Genomic DNA, 27,906 nt, shown 5'->3' with positions numbered 1-27,906 from the left:
TGACAGCGCAGATTATTGATGGAGACACAATTAGGACTGACACATGCAAACGCTCACAGCTCCACACACTGACAGCAGTTCACACAGCGAGAGTTACACAGCACTCCAGGGTGGATCGCACTGATGGTAATACTACAGAATTAGTTACCAGATAGACTTCACCTACATTAGGACTTAATATGTGACTCATGATGGTTCATAGAAACAGGAAATAGGACTACTTTATTCACAACCTATGCATAAATGTAAGAAATTCCAATTATACATTTAAGCCAAGCAGGTAAAAGTAATTCCACCTCCTAATGTTTTGGAAATTCATCGTCAGAAGAGAGGATCAAAGTGCTCATTATGTTCCTCCTTCAGAGTGTTATGTATGTGTAAAATGCCTTAAACCTCTCTCTGCATGAGTTATTTCCCACCTGTGTTTCCAGCTCTCCTCTGGCAGCCCGTGGTCGTGCTCTTCATCTCAGATCAGTTGAGCGATGCTAGAGGAGTGAACAGGAAGTTTGGCACCAGAAATAAAGACAGGAAGTTAACGCTGTGACGTTCCCTGTTAGAGTGAGTTAATGTGACGGGACCAGGTGCGAGTAGATTGTTCCGCTGCATTCACATCAATGAAGTGAGGCCATGCTAACCACAGAAGTGTAGGGAGATAAAGGCTTTTGGATGAAAGAGCATCTTCTTATTAGCACTAAATTGACACCAAGAGGACAGTTTATTACAAGTGTGTGCAGTATTCACAGATAAAATATGAATATATTTGTGTATTAATTAGTCTTTTCAACCCTTTAAACTTTGTGCTATTATGAATAATGCATGTGTTTACATTACACCCCCCCTCCCAATTAATATGTAGTCCCAGTAGTCAGAGATTTGTTTTCACATATTTGAGCCCAGAAAAGCTCATTCTGCTGATTGTATGATGTCATTTAGATGAGACTAAATTAGCTCTGCTCCTTCTTCATGTGCCGTAGCTCTCAGTGTTGCATTCACTTGCCTGTGGGTGTAGTCACCATTGTCTGTGCTGCCAAGGTTATGTTGTTCATTCAGGGATGAAATGATTTTTATCTTGGTCTAAAAAAAATGACTAAATAGCCTTTCATAGCTTTAATGAGTGAGCACCTTGTACATAATCCCGCTGCATCAATCACTCAGCTCTGTGATTGGACAGGTCCTGTAGCAGTGACTGAAGGAGAGGATGCTTGAGAAGCTCTCTGAGATTTCTCTGCCTTTCTCTGTCAGCTTGAATCTTCTGTAGCACTAACTGGTCTCGTACAGACCATGGGCGACGGAATTTAAAGTGTGTGTGTGTCTGTGCATGAGTGTGTGCTGTCAAGGTAAATTCAGAAACATTTAATTTATTCATGGCCTGTGCAGCAATTGTTAATTTTTTAATGGCTGCGACATGGAGCAATCTACACAACATCCTGCATGCACATGCTTTGCGTGTGTGTGTTTGAGTGTGTGCATCCATAAGATGTCAGTGACTGGAAAGACGTGTTTCGTTCAGAGCTCCTGTCTCTCTCTTGTTCCTCTCCCATTCCATCTCCGCCTGGCTGACTTTTTTTTCTTTCTTTTTTTTTTGCTGAAGTCTCTTTTAGCACAAGAACCTCATTTATTCATGCTTCTGGGCCTTCGATGCCATTTTCAGCTAGTTGCCAAGATCTCTGTTTTAAAATTTAACAGTCGACAAGTTAACAAAAATAAATGAAGCACACCATTGCCCAGCTTGTGCCACACATCAAAACGACTAATGCAACAATAGTGGTGGACAGTAAGATGCAACCTGGGAGAGAGTTACTTATACCTCCAGGTGGTACAGATGAAGATTGTTTTTTCCCTCTTCCTAATGCTTCTCCTTCACTTTAACGCCATTGAGATTCTCATTCATCCGAGTCCCGGCCTGGTGCGGTCTCTTCATGCATCTTTATGATGAATTAAAGTGTTGTTGTTGGACTCTAGTTGTGTCAGGCTTAATGGCTTTCAGTACCATGTCTCAGTGCTACAAAAGCATTCCTGTTGCACCATGGGATGAAGATTTATTTAGCATGATTGAGACATAGTCTTATATGCAAAGAGTGGAAGCAGGATTCGTTGTCAACATCAGAGTGCTCCCAGTGGTTCATAAGCTGCATTTTAACCTGAACCATGACCTTTTCCTCAACTTAACCTATATAAATTTAATCCACATGAATCGACTTTAATAATGTAGTTCTTCAGTCTCTCTCATCACCATTGCATTTCATCTTAGTATATAGAGTCTTTATAGAGTATTTATTGATAATATAAACAGCAGTGTATGAGGCTTTTTATTAGTGAACTGTGTGTGATGTTTTTTGATAGAGATAATCAGTTTCTTCATGCTAAGCTATACTCGTCATCCTCAGCTCTGTGTACAGACATAACATTTGCATCCTGAAGAAGCAAATAATCTAAATGTCAAGCTATTCTTTTTATAGAAACCTTTAAATATCATCATCTTCATCGTGTATGACACACTCCTATCATGCTGCACCTAGCAGGATCACCACACTATAGCGACTTAAAAGGAATTTTCCCCCTTTCTCTTTTTCTCTCTCTCTCTCTCCTTCTCTGACGCAGCTCTTTCACTCAGCCTTCGGGGCTGATCCACTAATTTTAGCTTGGCAAGCAGGCAAAGACACAGATGGGACTCTTCTTCTTGTTAATCTCATTTGCAAGTCAAAATTGTTTCTCTGTGTCTTCGCTGTGTTTTACCTTGATTTTCTCTGTTCATGTTTACTCTGCAGAAACGGAACACATGCTTTTTGTCTGTAGAACACATGGAAAAGTGTATGAAACACTGCTGCTGTAATGAGCAGTACAAACTACAGAACACTGCCGCCTGTGTGTGTGTGTGTGTGTGGGTTACAGTGTGGAAAAAGAGGGGTGAGTGCGAGCCTCAGTGGGCTGTGATAAACGTAGTCAGATGGGAGAGCAGTCAGACCCAACACTGGAGGCCACATGCACACACACACACACACGCATACACGCACACACACATAACAATCACACCTCATTAAGAACATCAACAGACGCTGGACAAGCGCTTGATTACATTTGGATTAGACTGTTAGTGTAACGCAGGATTAAAAGCCTGAGTTGTTGTCTTGTTCACTTTAATGATCTCACTTACATCCACAGACTATTTTAAAGCTTCAGGGACTCTGACCCGAGGCACCATTGATGCATCTGTTACATGTGATTCTCTTCATTTTATGTCTTTTGACAAAGTCCTGCTTGATAAGGACTCAGTGTGGCTGCCTGAACAGTGGTTCCTTCTGTCATCTTCTGGTAAAAATCACACTTTGCCAAAGAACGATGGAATGGATTTAGATAATTACCCAGTAAATTAGAAGAAATCAGAAGAATCAGATAATAAGATTTTTACATGGTACTTTGTAATTTGTGAACACTGTCTTATATTTAATATGCTAGCCTACGTTAATTTGTCTAAATGTTATACTTACAGTGTTTTTGTTACATAGAGTTTTGATTTCTGCTCCTCCACTGTGATTTTCTTTTCTTTGTATTGAATCTAAACTAAATATTTTAGATATATTTAGTTTTTTGACTAGACTGTAATATATGCTACATTGCAAAAGTTCACTAAATGGAATGTTGTGATTAAATTAAATGTAAATTAAAGTGCATTTTTGCTTTAAAACAATAATAACAGAAGAAGAAGGGAAACATATTTGTAAGGGATGTATAGTAGTGGCCAATCATGGCTTTAATGTGATATATACAGAGAATATACACTAACCAGGGACCTCAACCCCAGAATAAGCATTGACAAACATATAATAGATAATAAACATGCATCAAATATCAAATCATCACAATAGGACAGCAGAGCCGATATTTGGCCATGACTATATAATATGTAAATCCACCTCAGGAGACCCCTATCGGCAAAAAAAAAAAACATTAGGTATAATATCAGTATAAAATGTAGTATTATGAGAGCAGAAGTGCCTCATTAAAATAGATTTAAGTGAACAACTGACATCAAGTTGAAACCAAAAAGATCCCACAATATAAGTGAGCTATAAGAAGAGATCACCGGGCAGAGAGCTCCTCAACAGAGGGACATGAAAAGCAATGGCCCATTATGACAAGTCAAGATTTAAGGACCCTGAGTTGCTGGAGGATTTCAGTTAGTGAACTGCACCACTCAAAGCACCATAGGTCACCATAAACCTCACTTGTAATATTGAGGTAACAAGGTTGCTACTTCTTTGTTGTATTTTGCAGCTGCTGATGCCACAACAAAGCGTGCGACCTTTCTGCAGAGGAGAGAATAATGAATGAACTCTTCTTTTTTTTCTCTGTGTGGATCTCAGTGAGCAGAGTATCTGCCAGGCGCGGGCCTCTGTCATGGTCTACGATGACACCAGTAAGAAGTGGGTGCCCATCAAACCTGGACAGCAGGGATTCAGCCGCATCAACATCTACCACAACACTGCCAACAATACCTTCAGAGTGGTGGGCGTCAAACTGCAGGACCAGCAGGTAACAGAACACAGAAATGATGTCATTACCCCGTGTGTTATCTCAGATGTTAATTTCATATTTCATAGTGCTGTGGGAGGACTGCAACATATAGAACATTCATCCTTTTTTTTTACCAAAGAGATGTTTAACAGTGGTGAATTAGGCCAAGTTCAGTTTATCTGTGCGTGTTTGGGTGATTGAAACCTAACGTGATCATTAAAGGTCTTTAGCAGAGCTCATCTTCCTTCACTGTGACTGGAATGAAATCTTCTTCCCCGTCTGTCAGCCTTTTCAAAGGCAACTGCTCATTAGTGCTCTGTGTGTGTGTGTGTGTGTGTGTGCGTGTGTGTGTGTGTGTGACACAACACACACAAACATCAGGGTAATCAAACACAGCAGGATTAAAACACAGAACTGAAGTGACTCTTCTGTTGTCTTTGGTTGTCTTTGTGATGATGGAGTGCAATAAGGGCTGCCATGTATTTAGCACAACAACTGCTCAAATCTGGCCACTTAAGTGATTTTACATTAGAGTCCAATAAGGTCAGAAGCAACAAAATCACACTCTAGGTTTAATGAAAAGTCAATGACCACTAATTCACCCAAACAGCACTGTTTATATGAAAAAAAACACTGATGAATCACATTGGCATGGTCTCTCCTCTTCCTCATCTCTCACAGGTGGTTATCAACTACTCCATAGTGAAGGGCCTCAAGTACAACCAAGCTACCCCGACTTTTCATCAATGGAGGGACGCCCGGCAGGTCTACGGACTCAACTTTGCCAGCAAGGAGGAGGCCACCACCTTCTCCAACGCCATGCTCTTCGCCCTCAACGTGCTCAGTGCTCAGGATGGAGGTGTGTTGATCATTTTTCTAAATATGTACAAATGGAAATTATTGGCCACATTCAGACCCCCACAAATAGACGCTCATCACAGCATCTGTCACAAGCAGCAGCGGTGGTGCTTGTTTCACAACAACACCGTGAAAGACATATAGCTGTAATTACATCTAAGTAATAACAGCTGCATCTTCCTCAGTGACATGGGAGTGTTAATGTTGTTAGTTCCGTCTGTGTTTTTCTTGCCATAAGTCAAAATATCTGCTGCCTATTTACCGGCTTTTTTTCAGCAGTGTTTGTGTGACACAGACAAATATAAAGTGATGGAATAAGACTGAGAGACAGAGTGAGCATCACAGCTTGCCAGTCATTACTCCAGCAGCAGCAGCAGCAGCAGTGTGTCTCCCCCTGCAGTCCCCTCCAGCCTCTTAATTAGAGTGAGTCACTGAGAAGATCTCCCCTGGGCCCCGTGCTAGAGAGCACATCTTTTCATCTGCCTAATAACATGGGAACAAAGAGGCTCGAGTGACAGCAGCCAAACTCAAGTGCACAAATACATCAGCTATAGACTGACAGCCCAACACCTCAGTTATACAAGCTGACCTAAACACAGCAGTGACACAATATAATGGTTTGTTTTTATGTTTGTGAATGACACAGATAGTTTCAGCATCACCGCACGACCGTTGACTACATGAGGAGCATTTACATTTTGTGAAGATAAAATCAGAATGATGTGTTTCTCCTGCCGGTCTAAGCAGGCGTGCCTGCACCCTCTAGTGGTAAGGAGGTCAAAACACTTGACCTTTTGTCCTCATTGTAGCTCTCTTATAAGTGAGTGCTTTAGTTTGTGATTCATTTAATTCAGAGGGTTCAGAAAATATTTAATAAATAGTAACATTTAATGGTCTGATAGTCATTTGTGACATTTCATAGAATAAATTATTAAATATTGTTTGTTGAAAAGCTCACATTCCAGTATGATTAAAGCGGAGTGAAGTGGCATTGATGTTTGAGTCTGTGTGTAAACCAGGTGTTCATGTGGATCATCTTGTTGTAATGTTTGTGTGGATAAGCTGCATGAAGCTTTTGAAACATTACCCAGAGATGCTCGCTGAGCTGCTGCTGTTGCTGCTGCTGCTGGTGTAGATTACAAAAGAGATGACAGATGATACTACAGAGGAGGAGGAGGAGGAGGAGAGAGAAAGGCACGCAGGTGAGGAGAGAGAGAGAGGTGGAGGGGGAGGGGGTGTGTGATGTAGGGAGACAAGGTAGCTAAAGGCAAGAGATGGTCAGGGGGGATTGGGTCTGCCAGTGCCTCTGTGTCTGCTACAGCCGGCTTCTCTTCTTCAGTATGTCATGTAGGTAGTAAACTCTGTGTGTTTCTGTGCTTCAGCGTTACACTTGTGATTTCGTGCATGTGTGCATGTGTGCAGTGTGTGCATAACTGAAGAGCACTGAGGAAGAAATGGATGTTATCCTCTGCTTCATGGTGAAAGCACTGCAGGTTGAACATCAGTAAAAGTACTTTAATGTATTCTAAAACTAAAAATTATCATTTTTTTAACACTTTTGATAGAATGACTCTCAAACAACTGGCAGCACAGAGAGAAAAAAACAGATTACTTAACACGGTAAACACAGTCCACAGTTTAAATACATTTACATGTGAATCATAATAAACAACTGGTGTGGTAATATTTTTGTGTGAAACAATTAATAGCAACAATATAATGACTGAACCTGCTGCAAACACCTGTCAGCTACAATTTGTTTTATCCAACTAGCCCAGTGTTCATTTACAGCATGTCACAGACTGACTCTAACCTTCAAAAAACAGGGATTTCCTGTCATTTATGTACAGATTTGAGCCTCATTTGGACTAAATTTAAACATGCAGGGTCACTCTTTTCTGAAGAGCTCCATTAAATTTATTAAATAACAAGCTAGCTGATATATATTTGTACAATTATTACATTTTGTGTGTGTGTTTTTGTGTGTATTTTCTATGCAACATGTAATTGTGTTCAGATTTCATGCCAACAACTTAGCGTAGCTTAGCTTAGCTTAACTGATCAAACCCTGGGATCTAAGACCATGTGATGTCTGTTCCATTTTTTTTTTAATTTATAGATTACATGGTCAATCCTCACACAACCTGAACCCATTTGTGTGATGTATGTGGCTCACAAAATGCTAAATAAGAAGAATTTGTTTCAAACAGAGACTTGAGCGCACACATTACCACTGCTGTGCATGTCCGCTTAGAAGAAATCATATGTAAGCACATGTGTATAATTCTACTCTATAGATGAGTGGGCTGCCTCACTTCTTCAATCAAAAATGATCATGAGTGCATGAAAGCAGAATGTACATACAGGTACAGCTGTTACTACGGTGACCACTTGTTTGTAGGTTAGACATTGTGTGCGTAGAGGTAAGATGAGGTATCTGATAGTAGGCATGAGTCAGGCCTTTTGTCATCCTGTGTTATTTTTGGGTGTCTGTTACTTGATCAATGGCAGCCATTACCGCCAATGGCCAGCCAGAGCCACTTCCATTAGCAAAGCAAGCAGTGGAGAGTGTCGTCAGTAAGTACTGACCCTGAAAACGACTGTGTGGAGCTGGAAACTGTTGTGTAAGGGATACCTTCCATTAGACAGAGGAGAACAGGGTTTTTGGAAGCCCATCCACATGAAGGGCAGTTTTTATATTTTTACAACTTTCCATTAGAGTTTAAGAGGAAAGAAATCATAAATCAGCGAAATTAAGCTGCAAGATTCTCCTTGAGGTTTAAGCTTTCATCCTATAATTCTTCATTCTTGAAAGAAGGATGTGCCAAAGCACAAATGTGAGTGTAAATTTTCTGTCTTGTTCTTGGAAGGAACAATAAACTTTAATATTGTCCAAGAGGAGTTCAGTCAAAACTGATGATTCACTCTGATTTGATTGTAATCCCCAAGCAGACGTCCTTTTGTACGCATCTTATCTCGTCTTAATTAATTACATTTCCTATCAGGCTCTCCATCTACACATCACATCACTTAACATGGTGTTAAACGGATTACACCGCAAGCGCCTTGTAGCTCATACCATTAGAAAGTGGAGGGGATCATACAGAGACTCCCATGTTTTTGATTGTGAACCTCAAAGATTTCAGTAAAACCAAGAGGAAGATACATCCTTGATCCCAAGTACAGATGTTACAGGGGCCGCATTGTGCTGTCACATGATAGAATTTCCTGAGTTTTTAAGTTAGCCTTGATTCAGACATAATCCAGGCCTTGCTTCTGTTGTTGTTTTCAATAACATGCAACCCATCGGCAGGACGGAGCATTTCATGGCAGAAGGATACCTCTGGGTGGCTGGCTGACATTTGTTTATGTGTGTGTTTGCGCTCATTCTGACTTTTGTCTGAATGTGAAATAACCCAGTGGAGTGCATTGTTCTCAGACAGCATTATGAATCACATGGTGTGTCTTGAACAGAGCACAGAGGAGCAGTCAGTGTGATGACAGGGCCGACAGTGGATTATGTCTTCAACGGATAAAGTGGATAAATAAATTAACATGGAGTATGGGGGGGCTTAATACGACACTAAGTGCATGTTACTCGTTACATGTTAATTAATTGACCTGGTGAAACAAATTGAAATGAACAAATGAACAGTACTTCCTGATTATTATTAAGGTCAAATTCACTCTCTTTGTTTCTCTCATTTAGGTCCAGCTCTCCAGCGCCAAGTGCAGAATGGACCGACTTCAGAAGAGATAGAAGCTCAGAGAGCAAGGTAATGCTATCGGTTTCTAAAAGAAGTGGAGAAGATGTGTGTGGTTGAAAAGATGTGATGAAGAAGTTACATCATCTCTGGAGCGTATACGTGTGACAAGTACCGTAATGTATGGAATAGACACCTGTGTCGTGGAGCAAACACCGGGTGCATTTAGCTTTGTTTTTTCAAGCCAGACATAAAAGAATCAAGGGACTTTGGTAGTACTGTGTTCATACTCCATAACAGGCAGCTTTTCAGGCCTGGAACAAGAACAGAAACAAAATAAAAAAGTGACTCTCTAAAGACTGCAGTTTTTTAAAAGGCCTTAAATGATTGTTGCCAGTGAGACTTTTTGTATTTTACTACTTACATGATGACTCACATTCTGCATATTTTTGCTGGATTATCTCCAGACCTGTGGATGTGTTTTAACTGCCCTCTGTTCAAACAGGAACAGTGGTTAGGATTAGGGTAGTAAATGTGGTCCCATGTGTCTCAAGAGTATGAGATAATCAGACTGCATCCCTGAGATTCCTCTTCTCTTCCATCCCTCTGTCTACTGCTGTCTCTCCGGTCAGATGAAGACAGTGAGTTTTTTCTGAATTAAAAGTGGCAGATTGAAAAATCCAAAATAATAGATAAGAAGTATTCAAAATAATTTACAGTGTGGCCTGTAATTTCCACTGCTTCTCTCTCCACTTCAGAGACACGGTCGGCACAACTAGATCTTTGTTGCTGTTTTTAAACCTATTTCAGCTCTGCCTATTGGTTCATCTGAATACCAAATGCCAGGGCTTAAGAGAACAAATACGATGGGAGTTATGGCTCTATCTGATCCCTGTGTCGACTAAACGGTTCCTCTGGCACAAAGGATTATGGCTGTGATTGTGAGGGGAAAATCATGTGCTTAAGCATGTGTGTTTCAGGGCTTGGTGTGTGTTTGCCAGCGGACGCAAATTAAAGTTGACGAAGCTCTCTCCAGCGGCAGTGAGACAGTATAGCTGTGCAGTTCCACTCCTGCTGTGTGTGCTGCTGTCACATCAGGGAGGTTGCTGTGTCAGCACTTCTTCCATCCAACACACAGCTGGAAAATTCCACTTCCTCTCTATGAGATGTCTCCTTTCTCTGTCTCCTGAGTCGTGACATACATATGTTCCTTACATCAAACACAGACACGGGAGGCAGGATGAGATTTGATTGGGGCTCGAGGAGGAAGTGGTGAAATGAGAATGGGCGCTCAGTGATATGAGTTTGGAAGAAACTCATATCACCAAAGAAAAAGATGTTTTGTCATGTGTAAAGTGAAACTGTTACTTCATTTATACAATAGCAGCATGTTTAATAGCAACTTCACTTGAGAGATCATGCTTCAAAGAACTACCCTTTCAGAATTTCTGTATACTAACTAACTAACACAAACAATCATAAAGAAGAAGAAGTCATTTACTTCTCCTGTTAAGGAAACATTAAAAGGCAACAAATTGTGGACTTTGAAGTATCCTAGTACAGAGCTACAAGAACTTTTCTCATCATTACGATGGCACTGTTTCCACAGGCTAATAATATAGATATTAATGGGGTGGCTGTGTTTCTTGTCTGTCCCTTTAGGCAAATGATGGAGCAGCAGCAGCAGCAGCAGCAGATGCAAGCGCACATGGAGCGGGAACGACGGTCCTCCAACTCAGGTACTCACATGTAGCCACAGCAGAAGTTACAACATCTTCATCTTGAAGAAGGGAGAATCAAGTCTAAGGCTGTCAAATCAGGAACATTGGATGTTGGAACCTCCTGGTGGAACAGCTACGCTCTTGCTTTTTCATAGTGTGGCCCTTTTCTAGGGTCACACACCAGCCTCACCCCAGAAAATAAAACCTCAGTGATTTGGCTTTTATAGGAGCCAAAGATTCTGTGTTGTTTTAACTGTTCTTTTTATTCAGGAGTGGATCTTGTCAGTTGTCTCCTGTGAGATATTAACTATCCTTTAAGGACAGCCTCTCTCTGCCATGTTGAAAACATCTGCCCATCTCTCCACCAAGATTTAAGAGCATTGCCACCATAGACCTCCCCTTTTGTAGGCTGGCCACAAACCTATCAATCACACATCATATAGGTGATGGAGAGATTTTTACTTTACTTTAGTTTGTAACTTTATTTTACAGGGGCCATGTAGCAGAACAAGTCCTATACCAGAGTTAGCTGTACTGCAATGAAACAATATGGACAAGACATACTCTACTATTGCCACTACACACTAAAAGCAATATCATCATCATCACTCGTGTCTCTCCTTCCTTCCAGGTTCTCCTTTCCAAGGCCACCCTGCTGTGCTCTCTGTGGCCCCACCAGTAGTACCTCCACCAATGAACATGGGCGGCCCTCCTCCCCCTCCACCACCGCCGGGCCCTCCACCACCATCAGCAGCGGCACCCCAGCCTCCTCTCCCTCCTCCATTGCCCCATGGGGATGAACCACCTGCACCAACGGGTCTTGCCGCTATGATTGCTGGAGCCAAACTGCGTCGTGTCCAAAGAGTGAGACATTAGTTTATGTTTGCAGCTTTGATGTTTTAATGAAACATCTCTGAGTCATGCAGGATAAAACTGGATTATTTCTTCTGAACCCAAGTGACATACTTTAAAGGTTAGCCATGTTTATGTATCATAAAGTAACAAGTCATCCTCTCCTCTCTGTAGCCTGAGGACAGCTCTTCAGGCGCCAAAAATGATGCCAACCGAACGAGCGGGGGGAGCGGAGGACTGATGGAGGAGATGAACGCTCTGCTGGCACGAAGGTCAGAGCAATAAACTGATTTCGCAATGATAATTGAAATCACACTTCACAAACCGAAACTTCCTGCTCTTACCTGAGGCGTCTTCTTTTCCCCCAGAAGGAAAGCAGCCTCAGAGAAGCCTGAGGACAGCCAAAATGTGAGTGAATGCAACACAGTGGTTCACTCTGATGGTACAGGTGTCTGTGATGATGATGGTGATGATGGTGATGATGATGATGATGATAGTGTTTTTCCTGTGTGTTTTTCTAGGATGATCCAAATTCTCCATCACCTAGCACTCGTAGTGGACAGAACGGTAGGAAAAACACAACAAATCATTTGACAAACACACAAAATATGTGTTTACAGTACATATTGTCTCATAACATGTGTACTATAGTCTCAAAGGTCAGTCATATTAAAAAGCAAAGTAAGGTAAGAACAAAGGGACATTTTCAACCCTGATTGTCTGTTATATAGATGGAGCGAAGAAGCCCTGGGACAGAGCTAACTCTGCAGACAGGTCAATGGTTTCAAGGTGAGATCTGAAAGCGTCACAGCTTTGTTGTAGCGTAACAACAGCAGTAAGTGTAACAGAAATTTTCATAATCATTCAGGGCTCGACCTGCAGGCAGTGGCAGTGACACAGACTCTATAGACCTCGACAGAATGAAACAGGTAAAGAAAAACACACACGCAACTGGACTGTATTATTATAAAATAATGAACAACTATCTCATTTTGTTTGTTTGTGTTTTAATAGGAAATATTGGAAGAGGTGTTTCGTGAATTGCACAAAGTGAAAGAAGAAATCATTGATGGTATGTCTGATTTTCTCTATAAGGGATAATCAAGCAACATCTTATATATAGTGAATATTTTTACTGGAAACCTTTGCTGTTGGATTGTGGGAGGTGCAGTATGTGTGCAGTGGGTAGTTATGGACAGATGTAACCACTAGGTTGCACTAGATTCCCAGTTTGTACCTACGTTCCACTGTTCCAACCAAATAAATATTGTATGCTGATCTATAAACATTTATGGTCAATGTGTGTTGTTAAGTCTAGAAATTCTGAATAGTATTGTTTTGGATCCCTAAAGGATTTAAATTCTGTCCTTTTATTGGACATTTTTGATACATTATCACAAAAGAACAACTTCAGATTATAATAACGCAATAAAAATATAAATAGATTGTAGTTTATGGGCCGTAAAGCCAATAATTAATTAAATCATATAAATATATATAAATAATAATTAAATCTAACTGTATATTATTTTACACATTCTCTCTTTACAGCCATTAGACATGAACTCAGTCGAATTAGCACGACATAATCCGAGCTTCTCCCAGACATGGACCACCTTTGTGAACCATTGCCCCTGCTGCAGCCGCTGTGGTCCTGAAGAGGAGGAAGAGGAGGAGGAACAGAGGCCCAACTGTGACATCTACTTACCCTGTTGAGCTGTGGTGTTGAAGCAACGTGGCAGCTTGGCTGTAACACCTCAGACTCGTCTGTGTAACATTTGGTTTGTTCGTTTTTGGAGATGAAGCGTGGGGCACACTCTCACACCCATTACTCTGATTTTGTAACTTTTTTGTCTGTTTGTCCACCCAGTTCTCCTCTCTGCCCTCAGCCCAAAGGAAAAGGAATAAAAATGAACTATTTAATTTTTTTTGGTTTGTTTTGAATGATTACTATCACTTCCATTATTATTACTATCATTCCTTCAGTGTAATGTTAATATGAGTAGTGGTAGAGTAGAAAGTGGTTATAATGGTTATAATGAAGAAGTGATAACTGATCTATGATAGTAATAATGATGATAATAATTTATTATTGCACATGGTTTTATGTATTCTTTTGTATTTTATATTTTCATTTGCGTGAAATACTTTTACGAGCACATCCAATTTTTTTTCTTATCATCTAACCTGACACTTTTTTAAAAAAGTTTTTTTTTTTTAAGCCTTTTCACCAACACAGTTGTGTGTGTGTGTGGAATTGTGGCAGAAAATAAACAGGCTTCAACCTGAAACCAAGGGTGGAATAAACTTCTTTGAATATTGCAACCTTATGGATTAATAAAATAAATAAATAATACACCAGAGTATTTGTGATGTTGTTAATAAAAATGTTTATTGGCTACAAGGATATGGTGAAGTATTGTTCATTTTATTCTCTCCTTTTATGACCAAGTGCTTCCTGGTTTGACGAAAAAAAAAAGAAACGCTCAGTTTAAGATGAATTCCAATAAAAAACTGTGAACAATGTCTTGGATAAATGATGTTGTCTTTGTGCCTGTTTATTATTCTTCCACCACACCAAATTGAATAGGTGCCATGAAATTACAGATGGTGCAGCAAAGAGGTGTGAAACATCTGTGCAGTTTCTGTGACACAGTATTGTGATTTTTGACAGTGTTGCACACAATGTAGGATGCTGTTGAAGTGTAATAATCTGGAGTAAGAATTCAAACGATAAAAACAAATATTTAATATGTAATTATAATTATCTGCAGGTGTTAAATTAGTTGTAATTTGTTCATAACAACTAATGTACAGATTCAGCCTCAGCCGTGACAACAGTGATAACCCAGATGCTTTTTTATACACAATTATTATATTGTTAACATGTTGATTCCACAAGCAGGTAACACAACCGTGTTCAGTCATTTGTTGTAGTGATGCAACATAAAAAAATGAAGATATTTAAAGTTTTGCTTAAACGTTTGATAATGTGTTTCATTCAGTTTGTTCTCATATCATTCACACGTTTTATTCCGAAACTTCCTTTTGCTTGTAAGAACATTTCTAAATTCTGAAATTAGGAAAACATAGATCTCTTTATTTTTATGCAGCTGTTACAAACACATAATACAACCCCTCAGCTGGGATTTACCATCAACTGTCAGGAACATCATGCAGAACCTGGAGCCACAGAGAGCAGCTCCTATATACAGCATATCTACTGTGAGTACTATATTTAGACTCATTATTTAATAAAACAGAAAACCTCTGTTTACATTGTATGCATTAAAAAAGCAGCATGTTCAAAGTCATTTTAAATATGTACAGTGAGTACTGAGTACAATACAGTGAGTAAAATTGTTTCAAATGTTGAATGCATTGTTATTAATAGTGATCGGGTTAATCCTTGTGCTTTTAAATTTGTATCAATTTAGGATAAAAAATTATTTGACTTATTAATTAAAAAATATATATCGTTTAAGCCTCATGAAGTTGGGGAACCCCCAGTACAACCAGTAAAACACTGTTATCGTTGGGTTCACCGAAGTCTCGCGATGTTTCAGCATGACAGAGCATAGTGGCGACGAGAACTGGCGTGGGACGGAGTGAAGAGAGTTGTTATCGAAGAAGAGGGAGAGGAGACAGAGGCAGGAGCACAGGGGGCGTGTGAGTGTGTTTTGAGAGGTCCAAAGAGGAGCACAACACGGCGTGAATGAGAGAGGCAAGCTGGCGGATTTCAACATGGCATCCGGAGATACGCTGTACATTGAGACAGACGGCTCGGAGATGCCGGCCGAAATCGTGGAGCTCCACGAGATAGAGGTGGAGACCATACCGGTGGAGACTATCGAGACCACGGTGGTCGGCGGGGATGACGACGACGACGACGACGACGACGACGGGCAGCCCATGATCGCGCTCCAGCCGCTGGTGACAGACGACCCCAGCTCGATCCACCACCACCACCACCAGGAGGTGATCCTGGTCCAGACCCGCGAGGAGGTGGTCGGCGAGGATGACTCGGACCTGCACACGGACGGCGGCGGCGGATTCGAGGATCAGATCCTTATCCCGGTACCGGCTCCGGGGGTGGAGGACGAGTATATCGAACAGACTTTGGTGACTGTGGCTGGGAAAAGCTCAGTGGGTCGGGTGAAACGGGGAGGCGGCACTGGTGGAAAGAAAGCGGGCAAAAAGAGCTATTTAAGCGGCGCCGAGGCAGGCGGGCGAAAATGGGAACAGAAGCAGGTGCAAATAAAGACACTGGAGGGGGAATTTTCTGTTACAATGTGGGCATCGGGTAAGTGACGTTAGCCCAGCCGTGTCTGTGAGCTCTGTTGTTAGCTGTTGCATGAGGCCTCATTACCAGGGCGTTGTCCTGCTGCACCAGACTAGTTCCTGGAGAGGTCCGTCGCACCGCTATGTAAAGCGACATATATTGCAAGTTTTCGATGCAAAACTCTGCTGTAACATATCGAAATGTTTTTGTTTTGAAGGGAGGCCATGTTTTTAGGTGTTGCTGGGCGCCGCCATATTCCCCGAGACTAGTAAGTATGGCGGCGGCCCCGAAAATATGGCGATAGTCGCGGCCAGGCAGAGATGGCGGCGGTGCTTAGGGGAGAGAGAGACAGCAGGGTTTAAGGTGTCTGCAGGCCGCGCGTTTGTGGCGCACTTACAGCGTAACAGAAGCAGACAAAGCACCGGATGTTTATCTATAGTGTGTGAAAATTTAATATGCGTGAAAATGTGAGTAGAGCCCTGTTTAGCTTGTAAGTCATTTAGCTGTTAGCTCTGGCTGTCTGCTGCTGGTAGGCTATCAGACAGCTCTGCGCCTGCACCAGGCTAGCAGCAGTCTGTGTGCAGTGATCAGAGGAATATTGACCAGGTGCTAATCCATCACTACTTACTAAGAAGGTATTATACAGCAACCAGGAGCTCATGTTTTCTGGGACTGTTCATTATACTCTAGCATAACAGCTAACAGGTTAGCTTCTACAATACTTGATCATATGCTGAGGGCACAGCGCAGCTATCTGTACCTATTTTTAGTGCTCTCTGCTGGTTGGTAGAAAGTAAAGGTAATACAACATATGATCGCTGCCTATTTAAATGAGGCCGTGTATTTCTATATATACATTTGTATTTTCGTATTCCTGTCCTTTGGAAAAAATAATTTAAGTGTAAATAATGTATAATTTTAGGCAAAAAAGTACACGTCTGTCTTGGAAATATCTTCTGTGCCTGAAAAACTATTGAAAAATGCATTTTATTACTAAAATCGGCCCAAATTTTGACACATTTTTCCTATTACAGACTATACTACCAAGTAAATAACTGCAAATGTTCTGTTTTGCACGTCCAAATAGTAAATAGTCATCACAGTCATTATGCAACAACAATATGAATCAGATATATTCAGCATGCTCAGGACTGTAGCCAGGGTAATATCAATATGTTATCGGTTCAGTCTCTGTAATGTGTTTCTAGATGACAATAAAGACATTGACCATGAGTCGGTGGTGGAGGAGCAGATCGTCGGGGAGAACTCCCCTCCGGATTACTCAGAGTACATGACAGGGAAGAAGCTGCCCCCTGGTGGCATCCCAGGGATCGACCTCTCAGACCCAAAACAGCTGGCAGAGTTCGCCAGGTGAGTGTCTGCAGAACAGCACGTAGACCTGCTTACCCTGTCCACTGATTTCTGACTATGCAGAAAGAAACTGCTGACATGTTTATGTGTTTGCATACATTGATTGAAGCTGAAGCCCACTCTTGGGATAATGGCTGTCTGCACTGGTGTACCACTGCAATAACAATGCACTAAAGTAGACTGAATATTTCTTAGAATAATGATGGTGCTGCTACCATTAACATGCATATTGTTACACACAAAGGTGTAACAGTATGTATGCATGCATGTATAACTGATAAGATGCAAAAGTGTAAGTGTATTTTAGGCCAATTACATTGGTATTTAAATACTGTGTGTAAAATATCCTTCAAACTCTTGTTGAATTGCTAATTTACAACTTCACTTTATCCAGTGGATGATTGTGCATGATCAAAAAACCCTTAAGTTATCATTAAAACATTTCCACATAAGTGCAGTTGTTTTAAGTGTAGGGCTGGCTTATTGTATGGTGAAGCCTGTGAATGTGCAAAGGATGTAATTGCTGCCATTATGACACTTAAGAATCTGTTTCAGCTGTGCTTTACAGAAGGTGAAATGTCAAAGGCTACTGTTGACTATGATCTTAAAAAAATACTGTACTAGACAATGACAGCAGAGACTTGTGTTTAAGGAATGGCCTTAAACAAATTCTTTCTATATTCTCATGTGAACAGGATGAAGCCCAGGAAAGTCAAAGAAGATGATGCTCCTCGGACGATAGCTTGCCCTCATAAAGTAAGTCTGATGATGCTGTCGCTCACAATTTTAGGTACATTTAAATTCATGGCTCCTGACAGGTTCAGCTGTCTTGCTATGATCACTTGGCGTGGGACTAGAAATTTCACTAGATGTTGCACAAAATTATTAAAATTGTTTTCTTTGCTCTTTGAGTGTGAGTCTGTTAATATCACATCACTGCTACAAAAGAGAAGAAAACGGAGCAACACTGTTCAAACATTTTTTAACAGATAAGCTGTAAAAAATGCAGAGAACACCTGACACTTCCTTTTATACACAAGAGGAAACTATGTTTCATGACTCTAGAGCACAGACATCCTTGCTATGACATTGTTTGTTTGCACTGTTTGCCAACGTTCTGCTGTCTTTGGTCTCCAGGGCTGCACAAAGATGTTCAGGGATAACTCAGCCATGAGGAAGCATCTCCACACTCACGGACCCCGTGTGCACGTCTGCGCGGAGTGCGGCAAGGCCTTTGTCGAGAGCTCCAAGCTCAAACGCCACCAACTCGTTCACACGGGAGAGAAACCCTTCCAGGTTGGCACCCAGACTAAACACACACACACATCCACAGGCACAGTGCTTTTATATTTTTAAGCTCATAAGCCCATCATTGTTTAAAGTCAAACTCTGGCTGAGGAAAATGGGATAATTTCACCTCCATGCACTAAGAAGTCGGCGTTAATGCAGCTTTTAAGGCTAATAATGTTTTGCCTTTGGCTATTTTCCTATATTATATCTGATTATTTGAATCCAAAATCCTAAATCATGTTAAAATGAAATTTGGCTGATATATTTAAAAAATATTAAAATATGTATTAAGTAATGAATTTATTCTGCTGACCACTCTCCTGTTTTTCCTCCCAGTGTACCTTCGAAGGCTGCGGGAAAAGGTTTTCTCTGGACTTCAACTTGCGCACACATGTGCGGATCCACACTGGAGATCGACCCTACGTCTGCCCGTTCGACGGCTGCAATAAGAAGTTCGCTCAGTCAACCAACCTAAAGTCTCACATCCTCACACATGCCAAAGCCAAAAATAACCAATGAGAACACATCCATCAGCATCAAGCCACAAAGAAGATAGAGCATCCTAGTGGCACACGTGAAACCTCTTTTGAAGACATAATGAAAAGCTTGAGACTCATTGATTTATATAAAGAAAATCCGACAGATTAAAAGACTTGAAAACACTGAAATTCAGCTGGTTTTCCTGATCCCCCTTTCTTCTGCTGTCATGTTGTATGAGCAACGCAATGACTATTCCCCAAAGCCCCAGCCGACACGGTCCCTTTGTTTCTCCAGTGGCACTCAGCTGCCAGAAGATGGAACCCATGGACAAACATCAGAGACTTATTTTTACCAGAGAGATCAGAGAAACAGCGGTCTATTAGTAATTTTTATTTTGTCGCATTGCTTTTATTTCCTTCAAGTGTGCATATTGTACACTTGACTCAGGCTATGTTTAGTAATAATTGTGTAATTTTTCTGTTCTCCTGCATTTTGAGATTGTACCTATGATACAAAAAAAAAGGCCTCAGCCTTGTTTGACCTGTTTCACACGTATGAGAAGTTTCAAAACAGCTGTATGTTTGCATTTCCACACCTTTGGTTGTATTTTTCTCTAACCACAGAATAACCTTGTATACTTGTATTGTATGGCTGTATTAAAATTAAGTAGACATAGATAGAGGTGTGATTTAAAAGTGTTAACCAATTTAAAACTTTTAGTCATGGGTTGCTTTATATTTTCTATAAACTGTCTTCACACAGATGAATGAGTTTCATGAGATTACTCAGAGCCTGTCACAGTGGAAATATCCTGAAACGTACATTGACTTGACTGCAAGACCATCACCTTCTTTGTTAGAATGTAATGTACAGACGTCAGTCGTTAACATCCTTTGTTGATATTTACACCCATACATGTATCTCAACTGCCCACAATAAAATGGGTCATTCCAACTCTCTTTCTATCAGTTTTTACCAATGCGTGTCAGAGTCACGTGTTAAAGTTGACCAGTCAGATTACTTTGCTGTACAACATTGAAAACTATCATTTCACGGTTTAGGGTAATATCCAGTTTTTCTCTAAAGGTTTTAATAACATTCCATATCAGTCATGAAAACCAAGTTCAGCTGAAATTAGCTAAAAAAAAAAAGATTGCACGTTACCCTGATGACCAACAACTTTACGGTAAACAAATGTTTGGGAACCAAAGGAAGCTCGTATAAAAACAACATACCGTAGTTTAAACGCACTGCTGTAGCATTGTCAACTTTCTTATTTCGTTTGACACACCAGGAAAGGATATAATGTCTATTCTAAAAACTGAAGCATTGTTTTAATTTTCTTGTGCAGTAAAACTACCTAGCTACCTAGCATAAGTACACCTGTTAGCATTGTTAGCATGGCAGCACGCTAGCTACTCAGGTTTAGCTAACAAAACTAAACAAACCGCAGGGCTGACACAAGACTATTTTCCAAATAACATCGATTTTAGTATGTTAACTACTACTATAAATATCAATGCAATATTTATTTGATGTAAGTTTGTAGTGAAATATCATGATTGGGTTTTAGCTGAAAATGTGGTTTTAGGTTGGCTCCTCTACAATCCACTACTACACCGTGGGTGTATCTGTAATGGAATTAAATGCCATTAAGTCAAACCAAATGGTGAAAATGATTACATAACTTAGAAAACTTAAGAAAGTGAATGTTTAGAAAGTTAATACTAAGGTTAATATTGCACATCAGACATGCACACAGCTGTGGTCATGCATTGTGTTTGCTTGCTCAAACAGGGTCTGCATGGAGGAGTCTTGGAAAGGAAACATGCAACTTCATCAGAAAATGTGTGAAGAAAACAAGGCAACGTTACCTGGATGTGCGATCTTGTAAACCTGCAGTGCTGGGGAGAGGAGGAGATCAAACTTTGTGGCCACAATAAACAATAGTAAGGTATGTCTAAAGAAACGGAGAAGCATAACCAGGGGCACAGGGATCATTGCATAGAGACAGAGAGCGAGAGGTGGATTAGAATGTATTCCAGAAAATCAGCAAAGTTTGGATGCAAATGTCATACAGTTCATTAAGAAATTGAACTAATAATAGCCTCTGAATTCAACATCATTAGTCTTTGCACATCATATCTATAAATATCTGAAAAAATGACGTACTCTGTTACAGAGAATGGGAATAGAAAGCTCAGAGCTGGATACAAGAGCAGTGCTATTTTAATTTTAGGAAGTAGTGCATTAAATAAAATATGGAGTTAGCTAAATTTGTGCCCAGACTTTTGCAACAAGTTTGCACAATGCATTTGATGCTTTTACATCAATAGTATTGACCAAAAAAATGCTGCTTCATTTCATACTATAATAGTGACCTGATGCAGCTTTTTTTTTGTCAGTAGGCCTAATCAGCATTACAAAATTCACCCTTTAAGTCTTGTGGTTAGCAAACATCCTACAGGCTTCCTGTAGCATATGTGCATTTTAAGGCAGCCTCTTCATACAGGCAGTGTGTGTCAGTCCTCATTCATAATTAACTCAGTCCAAAAGCAGTATTTCACTGGGATTTCCTTCTGTGGTTCTTGGGTAAAATTTTAGTTTGAGTTTACACATAAGTCTATTCCCTTTTCTGCTCAGGCAGCAGGATTAACACAACTGCCTATCTCAGCGCCCTGCTAGGATCCTGCTCTCTTGGTCTGATCCACCTACTGCCCCCCTCAGGCAACAAGCTGCATTGACCTTATTACCCAGGTGGCAGTGCTATCCATGGTGCTGATCTCTAGGCAGCACATCAAGCATCATTAGACCTGGGCATGTGCAGTAGAATGACTCATATGAAGACTTGTTTCTCTTGAGTCTGTGTTTTTAAAAACACGTAGTCGTGTAGAGAAAGAGAAAAACAAAATGGAGTTGTCTTTCTGTTGAGGAAATGAGTAAATAAACCTTCGGTGTATTACTGATTACTGCTTTTTTTAGACCCACCAACTACTCAGTACTCCTGCTTTACATTCACAACCAGGTTCACTTTCCATCTACCTAAGACAAACTTTGACTGGAGTGATGTTTAAGCCTACCTCCCCTGTGTGTGTGTGTGTATGTTTGTTTATGAGAGAGTGAGAGAGTCAGAGCATGTAAAGGCTGATTCAGGCCTGATTCCACTTGGGGGTTTGTCTTTTTTTTCTAAGGGAGCATTTATTTACGGGATTGGTTGTTTTGATTGACAAAGGCAGGGGAGAGTAAATGTGCTACTTGTTATGCAGCTGAAGTCTGTCAAGCCTCCAACACCTGCTCTCTTTCAGATGCTTATTTCATTATGGCTTCTCTCTCCCAGGAGTCAAGGCACTTGTGTTTTTTTTTTAATCCTGTGCAGCATGTTTACCTGGATGTTCTCTCTCTCTCTCTTTCTCTGTCTTTCTGCTTTGGCCAAGTCTGTGCAGCTGAGTGCGATCTCACCTACAAAACTCAATGCCTGGATTTTCTTTCATTAGTTCGTGTGTGTCTTTCTCCGTGTTTCAAGCAAACAAAGGTTTATCACACAGTGTCAGCAGTAAGATAGGTGCAGCATCCCTCATTTGCGAGTGGAGACTAAATCTGGAAATCTGCACCTAGATCAAGCCTCAGCCTTCTGTGGTTTATTATTGTTTTCTTAATAGGGATCTTGCTTTTGTTTGTGCTCTGCTTGTCAATAGATGAATTTCTTAGTCATATAATGGTGGATGTAGATAAATCCTGTGGCATATAAAACAGAGTAAACACAAAAGCTATCATTAGTTTAGTGTACTACTCAAAGTCCTTTAGTCTGTGAAGAGTGAAGTGGATTTTTATATAGGTTACAGTACATCTTTATAATGAAGCCTGTCAGTGAGCACTCTTCCATTACTCCTTCACACAGTCAATTAGATGGTAAGACATGCAGAACAGTATTAACCCAGTTCCATCCACTCTGTAGGTTAAATCTGTGAACTTAAATCTGTCCTAGACATGCTTAAATCTCTTGGAGTGCCTTCTTTGAGGTGGGCAGAGCAAGATATGCTATTTCCATGCAGAAAATATGTTGCCAAGGTAACAGCAGAGAGTGAGAGCGTGTGTGTGTGAGAGAGAGAGAGAGAGAGAGGCTGAGATACTCCCTGAATACCAGGACTACTGCTGCAGATGTATAAGCACACCACTGCCAGTGTCGCTCCAGCAGTTTTTCATTGTACAGCATCTGAAAGCTATCTGTAAACGCTTTAAATGTCAAGAGTCTTTATTTCTGTCTTTATTTGCCTAATAGTGACAGAGCACAGGCAAATATAGGCTGTAATTCATCTCCCGATTCCGTTGTTCTTTCTGCATGTTAACCTGTTTCTCACCTCTGCTCCCCTTATCAGCTCCCATTCTCTCAGAGTCCGACTCTACCTATATATAGATAGCCTCTCTCGCTGTCTCTTGCTCTCTCTTTCGTGTGCCAAAGTAGGTTAGGTTGTGCAATGTTCATACATTGTACTTCATACTTTACATAAACAGTTTACATTGTTCCAATATACCTCTGTGTTGGCAATCAATTAGTTAAGCCATTTATAATGCAAACATCTCAAATTCTCAAATGAGGAGAAAAAGATTCTTTCTCCTTTTCTCTTTTTTATACCATTATAAATTTAATATCTTAGGGGAATCAATTGTTGAACAGAAAAACATTCTGAAGTTGAGATGCTGGACTTTTTTTTCTGACAATGAATGATTAATTGTTTTACTGGTGAGAAACTAAAAGGAAGTTCATTCACTGTACTTGAGTACACTTAGATGCACTGCAGATGGAAATATTCACTCCATAACATTCGTATCACAGCTGTAGATAGTTTTCAGTTTGCATGCAAAGGTATGCACAATCCACCTTTATCACTGTTTTGAATGCAATCACATGTCTCTGGTGTGTTTAGAGACACACACAATGTGTCTTGCATTTGTAATGAATTTCATTCTTCACTGAACAAAGTGTGTCTGAACAAGCCATTAAGGCTCGTTGTTTTGATTTTCATATTTTAACTTACTCAAGTGCCGCAGATGTGCACACAGGTCGTGTCAATCAATGGTTAAGTAAGGTTAGTGCTTAAGGGGTTAAGTATAAAGGCCTTAGGTCAGAGATTGGGAGTGACCTGCCTCATTGTCCTGCAGTAAAAGTAGGCAGCAACACACACTGAAGCAGTATGAATCAGGGCTGAAACCAGGGGCACACAGGCATGGTAGAATAAACCATTAAGCTGAAACTTGAAACACAGACCTGTGAGACTTATTTCGTGTGTGATATAGAACCTTTTTTAAATCAAGTGTTTTTTTCTTTTTTTATAAAACTGTCTGGCTGAGGTCAAATTTCCCCTTACCCTCTAACAGTCTGTGTTTTTTTCTTAAAAAGATTAGATTGGTCAATGCAATTTAGTAAGTGGAAAAGTACAAAAGTGGAACTTGCTTGCTCCCCATTTAGGCATATCAAAAAAAAAAACACATATGATAGCCACAGAACTAAACTATCTGTATTTAAAGTAGTTAAACTCCACAATCAGTCATGTGTTTTGCATCACTAATGCCAATCAAATGTTTGTGTTTTATAATTTTGCATAAAAATATTGTTGCAATGAAGCAATCTAAGCAGTTTGAGCAGTTAGCTTAATAAATAGTAAAAAATAATTGGTTGTTTTCAGGCCTTTCTTTGTCACACACACATTTTTAATGCCAGCTGATTTGAGTTTTATTTTAGTCAAAAAATTATCTGTCTCCATAAAAGTTGCAGTGCTTCTTGTTATTGGCAGACAAATGCTGATGTGAGTCTGTTTTTTCTTTGTGCCAGATTAATGTCCACAGCATCAATGGCCAGATTTTAATCATTAACTGTCTTTTTCAGTTGCTGGTTGCTTGGCATCTCCAGACAATCTGTTTCTTGTCTATCTATCCTTTGCTAAATATTTTTTTTATCTAACAGCCTTATCCTGTAATTCCAGATTGTGGGAGCAGTATTCTATTCTCATTTGTTTTTTCTCTCCCCTCTGCCTCCATCGGGCACCACATGCCAATCACAAATCGACCTTTATTTGATTAGTGCCTCATCTCAATATCCTCGTCACGTTTTCGTTTCACTTCAACCCTGTCACTAAAGGTGAACCCTCTTCAAAAGAGCGTAGCCGTTGCATCTACATTTCAAATCACAGAATGTGATCTGCCTGCATCAGTTCTGCATTGCAAATGTGGTCACAGTTAGATCAAAAGACCTTTAAAGACTTGTTTATGAAGAGCTACCTGACATTCTCAATTTCACTGGCTGTGGCTCTGTCCTATCAGCTGCAGTGCATGACAACTGATCAAACAGTAACTGTGAGGCCACTGCACCCTTTTCCCCTCCATCTTTCTCCATGTGTTCTAGCGTGTAAAATTCATATGCCCAATTAGCGTGAAATTCATGTTAGATGTGACACGCTGGTGTGATATCTCAACTTAACAAGCGCACTTAAATGAGATCACTCTGAGCAATAAATAAGATTAACACAGAGAAACACAGTCAGTTCATAATCCTAGTGAGAGTTGGTTATAAAAAGGCCTAAAACCATGCAGCTTTGTGTGAGGATGGAGAAATCATTCTAAAACATCCAACTAAAATGGAAACACACATACAGTTTACATGTAAATGTTTGGGACTACTTCCCATGGGTGAGAAAAATAATGTGGCCCACGACCTCCCAACAGCTTCCTATCTTCTATTACAGGACGCCTGAAGCGATAACAAGATTAGTATAAGCACATTTAGTAAGTCAGTGGGAATGGGATCCTTAAAGAGGCTTAAAGTGTCCCCCTTCACCAGCAGTTGATAGATAGTTGAGAGCTGACTGGCACGTCGGCTTGGATGCTGCTCTGTTCTTTTAGTGGTCTTCAACACTAGCAAATCAATGAGAAATCCATCATTGGGGATGCACAGTGGAGATGCGAGGAGATCAAATCACTTCTATAAGCAATTGCAGCTATCAGGCAAATGGGCAGAAAATGGTTCCTAATGGTGCCTTATATGTCTGGTGTAAACTGCTGCCAGCTTCTTTGTCATCCATCACCCTGGAGGCAACAAGAGAGGAAGAGGAGGAAGCACCTTCGGTGTGGAAACCTCTTTCGGGCAGGGGTGGACAACATGAAAATCTGGGTTCATCTCAAAAGAAATCTGATGTCTGTGCTGAAGGATGATGCTATGTCACTTGCTAAGACTGCCTGTTGAACATAGAAAGTCACTGACTCAAACCCGAAGGCTGAGTGTGTACGAAGACTCCTCTTCGTAATGGAATTCAGAAATGCTTACTCATTTTCTCTCCTGGCTTTGTCAAAACCCTGTTGGTAATTGAGGCATAATTTTTCAAAAGCTTGACATTGTAAAAAATGCATGACTCCAACTCTTCTCCAAACCCCTTGAACTGGCAAAGTTGCCTGAGAGTTGTTTTCTGGGTGAGCAATTGAAATCCCAACAGAGCACTTGGCTGCATTAGTTACCAGATTTAGTCATGAGTCCGACTTGACAGTAACAGTTTGTGATGAGTAAACAAGGATGTCTTTAGTTTAGATTTGACCATTTCAATTAACTCCCCCACTTGCCCAGACTGCTGTTTTCCCAGAAACAGTAATCACATTCACTATTAATGAGCCATGATGTTCATTCTGGACCCGTTTACTCCTCTCAATAATGCATAATTCTTTGGAATTGCTTGTACATATTTTACACTGCGCCACCTCCCCTTTGTGTGCCCCTGCCCCCTTATTCAGTCCATCTTCCCCACGGAAGGACACCAGTTCACTATCTGGCTCCAGGCTGTCTGTACATGTCATCCTAGGTATAATGCTTTTCCAGGCTCATGTGTGACTTTGACTAACATTGCCTGCTGTGCAGAGATAATGAAAACACTGAGCTGCAGCATGGAAAGCAAGAGGTGCTAACACACTTGTTGAAGCACCCTGGTTTTTCTTCTATTAAGCTTTGCTATTACTTCTCTCTAGCCGTGATGCTAATAGGCTCTTTGGTTTGTTGAAATAGGCACAATGATCTCTTTAAATAAAACAATTGACCACAAATTGCATACATCAGTGTCCCAATGTGATTTACCACAGTGCATGATTACTATTAAAAGTAGCAATGTTGGTTTAAGTGCTCTCTAAATGGATTTGTCGAATGAAACTCATACAAATAAATGAAAAGCCCACCAGCATAAAAAATAAATACATTTATGGAAGCTGCTGTTGTGAGGAAGGGGAAATCAAAATGCCTCTCAGCATATCAACCCAGACTGACAGGTTCAGTTCACCAGTGTGCCTGTGGGTGGGTGGCACTGATGTTAGGGGTCTGGAGGGTTGGGCAGTAGCATGGCAGGGCTTTTGCAGTTGAGAGCAGTGAGTCAGCGTGATGCAAGACAGTAGACTGGAAAGGAGGAGGGGGAGGGTGGGGGGGTGTTTAGAGAGGGTGGTGAGAGAGGAAGAAAGACTAGACAAGGGCCAGGAAGCACATTATAAGGGTTTTTGAAAGCGGTCAGGCTCGTAGAGTTTTGTGAAGGGGAACGTGTGGTTCAGATCTGGCCGCAGGGCTCACTCTGCTCTGCTTGTTGCCAGACCTCCAGCCGAGGTCTATCACCCTCACTCACCCCATTGCTGTCCCCTCTACGCCCTCCCCCTTACTTCTTTGTGAAGGTGCACTGAATACTGAAGAGCCAGAGGCTGCATGGATGGCTTACAAAGGATGCTCTTTTCTCTGTCTCCTGCACTCCTCGTTCTGTTCTGCTCTACATTCGTGCGTACACTCGGCTCCCTGTGCCCTCTTCCTCTCTTGTCT

General features: G+C 40.8%; 2 protein-coding genes across 4 annotated transcripts in view; both read left to right on the top strand.

The window, feature by feature from the left end:
- The window catches only part of evlb (Enah/Vasp-like b), a 33,742-nt gene extending 19,938 nt beyond the window's left edge, over nucleotides 1–13,804 (top strand). For both annotated transcript variants that reach the window (XM_028397122.1, XM_028397121.1), the window contains exons 2-13: nucleotides 4,365–4,533; nucleotides 5,197–5,374; nucleotides 9,083–9,149; nucleotides 10,740–10,816; nucleotides 11,430–11,662; nucleotides 11,825–11,922; nucleotides 12,019–12,058; nucleotides 12,172–12,217; nucleotides 12,382–12,439; nucleotides 12,519–12,579; nucleotides 12,665–12,722; nucleotides 13,202–13,804. In XM_028397122.1, the coding sequence (XP_028252923.1) occupies nucleotides 4,365–4,533; nucleotides 5,197–5,374; nucleotides 9,083–9,149; nucleotides 10,740–10,816; nucleotides 11,430–11,662; nucleotides 11,825–11,922; nucleotides 12,019–12,058; nucleotides 12,172–12,217; nucleotides 12,382–12,439; nucleotides 12,519–12,579; nucleotides 12,665–12,722; nucleotides 13,202–13,239 (1,123 nt within the window). In that variant the 3' untranslated portion in view covers nucleotides 13,240–13,804. The remainder of the gene's footprint in view (nucleotides 1–4,364; nucleotides 4,534–5,196; nucleotides 5,375–9,082; nucleotides 9,150–10,739; nucleotides 10,817–11,429; nucleotides 11,663–11,824; nucleotides 11,923–12,018; nucleotides 12,059–12,171; nucleotides 12,218–12,381; nucleotides 12,440–12,518; nucleotides 12,580–12,664; nucleotides 12,723–13,201) is intronic.
- Nucleotides 13,805–15,209: 1,405 nt separating this feature from the next.
- yy1b (YY1 transcription factor b) lies at nucleotides 15,210–20,032 on the top strand. Of its 2 annotated transcripts, none has more exons than XM_028397125.1 (5): nucleotides 15,210–15,953; nucleotides 17,153–17,303; nucleotides 17,999–18,059; nucleotides 18,441–18,599; nucleotides 18,930–20,032. In XM_028397125.1, the coding sequence occupies exons 1-5, from the start codon at nucleotides 15,395–15,397 to the stop codon at nucleotides 19,110–19,112; spliced, it is 1,113 nt and encodes a 370-aa protein (XP_028252926.1). In that variant the 5' UTR covers nucleotides 15,210–15,394; the 3' UTR covers nucleotides 19,113–20,032. The 2 variants fall into 2 exon arrangements, with proteins under 2 accessions (XP_028252926.1, XP_028252925.1); XM_028397124.1 differs by having other exon boundaries at nucleotides 17,141–17,303.
- The last annotated feature ends 7,874 nt before the right edge of the window (nucleotides 20,033–27,906 follow it).

This window comes from Parambassis ranga, chromosome 24 (assembly GCF_900634625.1).
Source record: "Parambassis ranga chromosome 24, fParRan2.1, whole genome shotgun sequence".
Taxonomy (NCBI): Eukaryota; Metazoa; Chordata; class Actinopteri; family Ambassidae; genus Parambassis; species Parambassis ranga.
The sequence above is the reverse complement of the archived record's forward strand: the minus strand, read 5'-3'. Positions and strand labels throughout refer to the sequence as shown.